At 45.4% G+C, this 9,771-nt stretch overlaps 1 protein-coding gene across 18 annotated transcripts in view; it reads left to right on the forward strand.

Annotated features, from left to right (window-relative positions):
* The window catches only part of KIAA1217 (KIAA1217 ortholog), a 384,957-nt gene extending 375,186 nt beyond the window's left edge, over positions 1 to 9,771 (forward strand). For 16 of the 18 annotated variants that reach the window (XM_065666573.1, XM_065666574.1, XM_065666575.1 and 13 more), the window contains 4 exons: positions 1,625 to 1,744; positions 5,130 to 6,818; positions 7,294 to 7,416; positions 8,147 to 9,771. In XM_065666573.1, the coding sequence (XP_065522645.1) occupies positions 1,625 to 1,744; positions 5,130 to 6,818; positions 7,294 to 7,416; positions 8,147 to 8,641 (2,427 nt within the window). In that variant the 3' untranslated portion in view covers positions 8,642 to 9,771. The remainder of the gene's footprint in view (positions 1 to 1,624; positions 1,745 to 5,129; positions 6,819 to 7,293; positions 7,417 to 8,146) is intronic. The other 2 variants (XM_065666589.1, XM_065666591.1) reach the window with 1 other exon arrangement.

Here is a 9,771-nt window from a genome sequence, read left to right on the forward strand (position 1 = left end):
CAGTGAGATCAGCACTGGGCTGCTGCATCCATGACTAAGTATGCATGCATCTCCCATTTGAAAAGGCTATTAAGAATGTGAAAGTTCAGAAGACACTTGAATAAAACATGGAGGTACCTTCATGGGAAGTACCTTTTTAATCTAGCAGAAAAGGGCATAATAATAATCAGTAATCAGCTGCTGTAGTGTAAACTGTATTTGGACACTGTTGTAGATATTGTGGAGCAAAGGTGATAAATAAATTACCAAGGGAAAGAGTGTATTCTTCATCACTTAAAGTCTAAAGGACTTTAAGGATGCCTTTGGCATGTCTAACTCAGAAACACATGACTGGTCTCACACATGGCTAAACTGCAGAAAGTCTGTACCTTACTGTGAGAGTGGTGAGGCACTGGAGCAGGTTTCCCAAAGAAGTGATAAATGCTCCATCCTTGGCAGTGTTCAAGGCCAGGTTGGATGGCGCCTTGAGAGACATGGTCTAGGATGAGGTGTCCCTGCCCATGGCAGGGGGGTTGGAACTAGATGATCTTAAGGTCCTTTCCAACCCAAACCAGTCTATGATTCTATGATCTTGTATTATGAGGAGCAAGAGTATTTTTTCTAATAGTTCCCTGTCATCTTAGGTGCTCTGGTCTATAAGTGTATACAAATAGGATGCAGTGGAAAAGCAGAAGGCACTACACCCTGATTTTTGCACAGGATTTTTTTCATGATTGTTGCTTTTCTGGTTTTGCATAAATATGCAGTATATATGAGTATAATATTTAAAGAACAGGCCTGATTCTAATCTGAAATCAGGGCTATTAATTTAATGAGAGTTGCCAGGAATTAAATAATTTCCCTAATACATGGTATAAGAATATAATCATCTTGCATGTCACAGTGTGTTTGACTCCTGTAAGCACTCCTCCCTCATTCCTCTGGCTGGCAGAGGTGTCCTGCCTGTACATCTCACCAAAGGCAGACCATGCCAGTACAGGCCTGCAGAAATGCCAGTGATGCACACTTGCAGCCAGCACTACACACTGGTGGCACTGATAGTTCTCCTCTGGATGTGGGAGCCAGTTGGATAGAGAAACCCAAAAGAAATGGAAAGAAGATAGCAAGATGAAGGCATGACAATTCCAGGCTGTGCCCTGGGGCACAATGGTCCGCAAGCCCATATGCTGGGACTGTCAGCATCTGGTGTGTTACTGACTGTGGCAAAGGCACATGTGTCCAGGTCAAAGGCAGTTTGCGTGAGGATATGTGGACTTATGTAGCTCTTTCATGATTATCAGCTACTAGGCAGCAGGTATTGTCACAAGTCCAGAGTTTGGATATGTTTGTATCACCTCTGTATGCCTTCATCTCCCCATCTGTAAAAGGAGAAATCAAGCTCATCTCCCTGCAGGGAGCGTTGAGGTCAATGTGATGAGTTAAAGTGCAGCCTTGGCAGACTGGCGGGGATGCCCTGTTTCTCTTAGTCTGATACTCTAAAATCTCTATTATTTCATGAGCTCGTAGATAGTATTATTGGGCTGTGAATGTTAAAAATAAATGCTCTCTTTGTAGTTGGTCATCTCCAGAGATTCCTGTGTAAAAGCTCTTGGTCTCCTGATAACCTGCAGTATTTATTTCCTAGGCTTTCCAGAAGTGCTCTTTTATGGATGTAAACTCAAACAGTCATGCTGAACAATCCAGAAATGATACACATGTTAAAGACATAAGGCCTGGGACTTTAATGCATCACAAGGAAAAGAAGGTAACAAGTGGCATTTCTAAACGTGCCACCCGGTCTTGGCATAACCTTCTTTTCTTCAAAACTAATCTTACATCTTGTGTCCTGTTCTCTCTAACCCCACTCACCACTGCCCAGTGGTTTTCTTCCTTTTATCTCAGTATGGCTCAGAAACACCCATATGGAACATTGTATCAGTCTGCATTATGTGTCTCATCAGCAATTGTACAATGGTTGCATGAAGTTCTATGATGCTGTGAAATCACAGTTAAAAGAGGATCCATCAGTTTCCGCCAAGGAGATGCTCATACTCCTTAGAACATCCTTCCAGTGCTGTTCTGACAATGGATGATGAAGCATCTCTCCTAAGGCATGTTCTTGTCTTGAGGAGAATTACTGGTTCCTCTCAGTCTCAAGAGTCACTTTAGAGAATTTCTGCATTATTTTGTTTTATTTGTTGGTGCCATAAATAGTTACTAGATACTGAGAAATCACATTCAGTTTATTGGAAGACAGTCAAGGTGAATGGGCTGAGTTTGCCCTCTCTCTGAAGGTTAATGCCCAGTATTCACTCTTCAGTCATGGGACTTAAAAGAGTTGCCACATGTCTGGAGCTAGAGCCAAGTTGGGGTGAATTTCACAGCTGTGTCTGGACTGGAGCTGCCAATTGAGTTGATTGATTGGTCTTAGTGGGCAGCCAGTGTGCAGGATGAAGAAAATGACAGATGTTTCTGCCTTTGCAGACCTCTTTCTTAAAGCTTAAGAATAATGAATTGAATCATTGCTGAGTTTAGGTGGTCGTGCAGGCACAGCATTTTAATTTTTCAGGCATTTTGTGTGTGTTTGCCAATCGGAAATAGCAGCAACACCTTCTCTGATGTAGCATCATGAGCAGCTTCCCAAGAATTTTCTAGGAGACAATACACTTCAATTTCATTTAAGAGAAGGTGAGGCAGGGAGAGAGAAAATGGTTTTGCCAGGTCTCCAAGGCAGAGAAAACCCCAGCTACCCTAACCACAGTGAGCTGCATCTGCACAGGGCACTGCAGCTGTAAAGCACAAGGGGACACCTAGATGGTGGCGTCTCGTCTATTTTTAGCATCCAAATCCATATCTCTGCCAGAAGGTACTGCTGCCAGGTCAGGGCCTTGCACCCAGGGACTTACTGGGCTTGGAGCTGCCCAAGCAGCAGCTTTGGTCTAAAGCTGTAAACACCCGGCTGGGAGAGGGTGCAAGTTCAAGGGTATGAGTAAAAGGGAAAAAATTGCTTTGTTGTGGAGTGTTTAACAAACCGCGTTAGGGAGGGGAAAAAAGTGTGAATATCTACCTCTATTCATCCTCATTACCACTGGTGTCAGAAGATCATACTGTTTCACCAAAACCTGGGTCACCGCTCAGGACACTGCACATCCTGCAGCACAAATGTTTCTTTGAAAGGTGCTGCCAAGTAATTGTCATAAACTGCTATTTATGTGAATAACACGGAGTACAGGAAACCAAGGTTAATGATGGGATCTGTTTTTGTCATCTGACATGATAGAGTGTTTGTTGCCTTTAAATATGGAGCCTTATGGTCATGATAAACTCATACAGGAAGTGGATTTTGTTGTGTTTTTATTTTTTTAGTAGAATGGCAGCAGTTGCTAAAATAAGCCTTGTTGTACAATGATCGTACGTGATGGGGCACCAGTGCTTGGACAAAAAGCTGGCTAAAAAAGATACAGAGCAATGGGAACTCAGTCACTGAGTGAGCATATCCGCAGGCAACAAGTGTCATTAAATGTCCTGGCCTAATTCTGGGAGCTTGGGCATGTAACAGGACTGGGAGTTGTTTGTTTACCCCTTTGCAAGTCTGGGCCTGAGGTGATCACAAGCCCTGGTGTTTTGCTGTGATCCCAGCTCTCAGCATGAAGTGCAGACAGCGTCTGCCTGCCCACTGATGCCTCACTGCTTGTGGCTGGTTTGTGTGGTGGCTCCTCCTTATTTAGAAATATGAGGTATCAATATATCAAGGTCTCTGGAGCAGCTGCACAGCCGTGTTACTGGTAGTCTAAGCCTTTGCAGAGATGAAGCGTGACTCTGGTCTATTGCTGACTTTCTCACTCCTGCATTTTGATTGTGTGTAAAGTTTTCCAGTGTAAAATCCTCAGACACCATATAAGAAAATACCACACGAGATGTAGAAACTCTGCTTTGTGAGCCTTTGTATGCGTGGGGAGTGCATGCACCAGCCAACCTATGGATTTCTGTACCATCACTCATTCATCTCAGCTGGGAGAGCGACTCTCCTGGCTGATCTTCTGCATGTCTCACTGCTCATATAAGTATAATCTGTGTGTTAGAAGTCAGCCTCTAGTCTCAAGCAATGTCAGCAGTAATACTTTTGGCTTATGCCTTCGTGCACTCCAGGCTGGATTCATTTCCTTCTTGGTGAGCCGTCTTTTGACTGTAGTTTTCACTCTTGCTTATACATACATAGGCATGGTGTCTCTTGAGGTCATTCCCTCATCTTGATGATGACTTAACAAGCCAAGGCCCAAAGAAAAGCCTGGTATTACGAAACATCATCTCCAGGGGACATCATTTTGGGAATATACTACTTTTGAGCTAGTGGATGACTGCTCTGTGTGATGTTTGGAGTTGCTTCTATAAGTGAATGTAGCTCAATGTTTCATTCTGCACTTCCACGGGTGCTGGAGGGTGCCGCTAGTCGTTTTGAAGGAGTACTTTAAAGCTGCAGCAAGGATTTGCAAACACCCAGACTGTGATGCTGTCTGTTAACTGTGATGGAGCACTGCTGCTCAGGCGTGAGCAACATTAGAAGCAGCAAGGTGTTGAACTTGACAATCAGCTTGTGCCAGTACACAACTTCCTTTCAAGGCCAGCCAGACTCTTGCATTTGGCTCTCTGCTGAGCTAGCCAGCTGCAGGGCCCTACTGTCAGGGCTTCCCCATCAGCCTCCCTTTGATGTGTCCCAGCAGAACTCAATCAGATGCTGTGAATCTTTCCAACTTCAGTCTTACACAAAGTAGGGATATGGGGGGTTTTTTAGCTGGAAAGTGAACGGGCGGAGGTAGCTCTGTGTTGGAAATAAGGTAGTGAGTGTGCTTTCACATATTCTGGAGGCCTTGTTTAAAACAGAAGCCCTAGGTAACAGCCCGTGCTGGCCACACGCGTGGCACAGAGCAGTAACTTCACAAGCTGTTCTGCCAGAATCTGGAATTTTGCCCCAAAGACAGGCAGGAATCGGATGACAACTTCAGCCCTGCCTCTGCAGCAGTACACAGAGTGGTGAGTTCATGAGGTCTGCGCTTCCCCTGAGAATATGGTGATTAATTTTGGGGGAAAAGAAAAAAGTCCTGTAAAGGTGACAGCCCTGAATAACTGAGTAATCCGACTTTCCCCCTTAGGTGTATGGGGCTACAACAGGATCTCCCACAGATAGTGACCATCCTAAAGAGAAGAGGGAAGGGAAAACTGAAGAAGAATTGGGTTCTGATTCATCCAGCACAGATGACAGTAAAATTGGCTTTTCAATGAATGACAGTCCTACATTTAGCAAGGGTTTGTTTGTAGACAGTAGAGACTATTCTAAGAAAAGCCTTCAGAACGTGAACACAAGCCTGTCTGGCATCAGTTTGCCAGAGGATGACAAACGAAGAGGGGCTCAAGATATTTTAGGCTCCCATTTCCCAGCTGTTGAAACTGGAAAACAAAAGCCAAGCTACAGACTCTCACAAGATGCTCACCAGGACCTGCCGCAGGGTGAAGCCTTGCAGAGCACGGGCAAGTATATCCCCATCAGCAGTGTTGCCCCTCTCATGAGGCACACGCAGGAGGCTCTGGGGCCTCAGCCTTCCTTACAGGAGCAAGAAGCTTCTGCAGTCAACTACAATCAGGTTGTGCTGAGACCCAAAGTGTGCAGGAGTAACAGCGTGAGCAGCACTGAAGAGGCAGACTCTCCTCCGGCCAGCTCTCCAAGTGAAGACAGCCCACCCACAGAGAACATCGCCTTCATGATTACCAAAACAGCCGTCCAGGTCCTGTCGAGCGGGGAAGTTCACGACATAGTCAGCCGGAAAGGGGGAGATGTGCAGACAGTGAACATTGATGCAAGGAAGGACGCGGTGTCGGAGAAGGGTACCCCAGAAAGCACAGACAGCGAAGAGCCCGTGGTGTGTCTGGACAAAAAGCCCGTCATCATCATTTTTGATGAACCGATGGATATTAGGTCAGCATACAAGAGGCTTTCTACAATCTTTGAGGAGTGCGATGAGGAGCTGGAGAAAATGATGACAGATGAGAAGATAGAAGAGGAAGAGGAGGAAGAAAATGAAGCACATGAAATCTCTGAGAGCCAGAAGGAAGAACCACCAGTAGTTAATGACAGAAAAGCCACCGCAGAGTACTCAGCAGCTCCTGGTCTCAATGAACAGCACATGTTTAACCTTCAGTCTTCCTCTGACTCCACGGAAACCAAACCGCCTGGAGAAGAGGAAAGCACAAAGGCAAATTTCAACAAATACCGTCAGATCTATGGGCTAAGCACAGAAGCCAGTTCGGACTCTGCCGACCAGTTTGGAAGCAGGCAGGATTCCAAGAAAAAGTTTAAGTTCAAATTCCCTAAAAAGCAGCTGGCTGCTCTAACGCAGGCGATACGGACAGGAACCAAGACTGGCAAGAAGACCTTGCAGGTCGTGGTCTATGAAGAGGAGGAGGAAGATGGGACCCTGAAGCAGCACAAGGAAGCAAAGAGATTTGAAATCACCAGGTCGCAGAGCGAGGATGGTGACAAAAGTCCTTCCGGGAAGCATGAGGGACCCCCGGGAGCTGCGGTGTCCCTGTCTAGGACGGATGAAATCCGCCAGAGCACATACCGAACACTAGACAGCCTTGAGCAGACCATAAAGCAGCTGGAAAACACCATCAGTGAAATGAGTCCAAAATCTATCCCTGAAAGCACATTCAGCTCAGAGGGAAGCACTGTCCCCTTCTCTGCCCAGATAGTACCAGAGACCCCACCCCGAGAGCTTGTAGTGCTGGATGAGAGCCTTGCTGGCGTAGAGCCCCCTCCGTCAATCCCAACCACTGCACGTAAGGTACCTTAGTCCGAGAAATCAAATCTCCAGCTGCTTTCTAAAATCTGCAATAATCACCATTAAACACAAGGGTCTTGTGATTTGTTTGCTTCCTTTCAGGTGGCTTGTTTGGGCTCCCCACGAGGTGTCTAACAGCTAATAGACCACTGGTTTGGTTGTTTGGTTTTATTTTGTTGTTTTTAATCTTTGCTGCTGATTGGTGATGGGCAAATGCCGGGGAGCTGGGCCAAATAATCCGCTGTGTGAAATGACAAGCGTCACTGACACGAAATCCAGGCTGATCAGTAGCTGAGCAGTTTTCTCCATTTGATTCTGGGAATTAACACCTGCGGTGTGAAGCTCCTGAACTTTCCCTGCATGTAGTACTGCGGCTTTGTTTTTGGCGCATGGTGTGCAGTCTCCTCCTCGAGCACACAGGTTCTGATCACTCCTTCTCCTTTGTCTCCCCTATCTGCCCCTCCACTCGTTTCCACAGGGCTCCAGCGTTACCTCCCAGACAAGCCGGATGCCGGTCCCTATGGCTTCAAAAAGTAGGCAAGGAAGCACGGAGAAAGCAGGCAAACAGCACAAGCTGCAGGACCCACGCCAATACAGACAGGTAGTTTTACCCTAAACCCGTGTTTGGATGGACATTTGGTGGTGTTTGTTTATTTAAAACCTCCAGTAACTGACTGAGATTATACCAAATATCGGATGCCTGACTTTCGAGTGAGGTCTAACTGGACGTCCTGGATCCTGGGGGCATGACAGTATCTACTGATCTTTTCACCACGCTTGTGCATGCATGTCTGCAATAAAACACCTGCTGCTCTTTTGTTTTCTCTTTTTTGGTTTGTTTCTGTTTTGGTTTGTTTTTAAACTGTGGTATTCATCTGTAATTTTAAGATGTCAACTACCTGTTTACTATCCCTTTGGTCAATGCGGCGGTTCCCTCGGAGAGCTGGGAATGCTTCTCTTCAGAGAGTCTTTACAGGAGGCCTTGGACACTAACCCGGTGGTGTAATAGGTGGCAGTAGATGCACATTAACCCTCCAGCCGGACATGTCTCTTCACACGTTGATAACCCAGACGCATGGCCGATGTAGTGACCGGTCTATAACCCATAGATTGCACCTTCTCACAAACGCTTTGTTGTCTCTTTCTCTCTTTCTATGCACTCCTCGTTGGGCACTTCGGGTTTTCTACCAGGTCCAGTCCATGGCAGCAAGACTTAGCTCAGGCCTTGAACTGTTAACTCTTACTCTCTGTAGGGCTATTTTCCCAGGTCCTGTTGGTTTATCATGTTACTGGCTTTCTGACAAACTGTCTCCTGCCATCTTTATTTGCAGGCTAATGGAAGTGCTAAGAAAGCTGGTGGGGACTATAAGGCTACTTCCCCTACCCTACCCGCTTCTAAGATCCCAGCCTTTTCTCCCACTTCTGGGAAAAGCAGCTCAGCACCTGCTTCTAGCGGTGACAGCTCTAACCCTCTTAACCCACCCTCTAAAACCTCCATCCCTTCCTCTAACCTTCTCGGTCCTCAGACAGGTCGCATAACCTACTCTACCTCCCTCATCCCCTCCGTCTCTAACGGCTCCTCCAAGTTGCAGAGCCCCACTTACCCAGGGAAAGGTCACCATCCCTCCTTCTCACTACAGACTCAGAACGGCCGGGCTCCCCCTCCTTCCTCCTCTACCTCCCCCCCCTCCTCTACCTCTCTCACTTCCCTCAACCAAGGTATGAAGAGCATCAGGACAATCCACACGCCTAGCTTCACCAGCTACAAGGCACAGAACGGAAATGCCGGCAAGTCCACCCCATCCACGGCCAAGGAGCCATCCTAAAGGCTGAGCACAGCCCGCCTGCGAGCTCACCAAGGCTTTTTGTTCAAAGAACCCGCAGCCAATATTATTAACCAGGGAATGTAACCGTTTTGCTGTATTGCTGGAGGCTTAATACTAATCACGTGCTAAACACTGAGTTACTACACTAGGATAGAGTGGAGCTTTTTGGAAAACTCTGTTACCATTGTAATGATAAAAGAGCGTTTCCTTCCTATAGGCAGCACCTCTTACAGTAACGCGTGAAGGTGTGTGAGTGAGCTTGACTGCGTGTGCACGGCCGTGTACCGAGCATGGGGAAATGTATGGGTAAAACAATAGAGTAAGTTGTTTTGTATAAAGCTATTTTTCATTATGGGGACTAGAAGTGAACAGAGATATACTAAAGTGTGATTATACACAACTGTAAAACTGAAACTAAACTATTTTTCTTTTATTTTGGTGTTATTTAGCTTTGTTACAGATTTCTATTTTTGTCAACAAATGTCATGGTTCCTTTCGAGATCTTTTTGCCAAAACATTTTGATACTATTGTAATGTACATTTGAAAGGAGTATGCTGGACAGTAAACCTCTACACAAGACACAGAACCGGACTGGTCTGAGCGTGTATGAGGCAACTCGACCTATTGCACTGCCATTCAGATTATATTTAAGAATTTGCCAGCCAAGAAAAAAGTAATAATAATGAATTGTTTCACACATAGAGGTAGTTGCTGATTACTTTTTTTTCCTTAGCTAAATCCACCCTTTTCCTTCCGGTTTCTTTTACTGAGACCTGGTAGCCCATTAATGTATTGCGTTGTGGATTTTACAATGTACACTTCAGTACTGTTCTGTATACTGGCAAACTTTTGTACATATCTATAAATATCTATAAATAAATAAATACTGTATGTGGCTGGGCACATAGAGTAGTTTTACCACACCAAAGTTAATTTTTATGCATGCTTAAAAATATATATGGGGAAGGGTTGAAAAAGATGGGTATCAATCAAATAGGAAAAAAACAAAGCGAGAAGCTTGCATAGCTCCTGGTTTTGTAAATAAATTTATTTGTATAACACCATAATGTAATATACAGAACTAGGATGAGCAAAGATCTTTACAAAAATAAAGGGCTGCATGCTTATA

This window comes from Lathamus discolor, chromosome 2 (genome assembly GCF_037157495.1).
Source record: "Lathamus discolor isolate bLatDis1 chromosome 2, bLatDis1.hap1, whole genome shotgun sequence".
Taxonomy (NCBI): domain Eukaryota; kingdom Metazoa; phylum Chordata; class Aves; order Psittaciformes; family Psittacidae; genus Lathamus; species Lathamus discolor.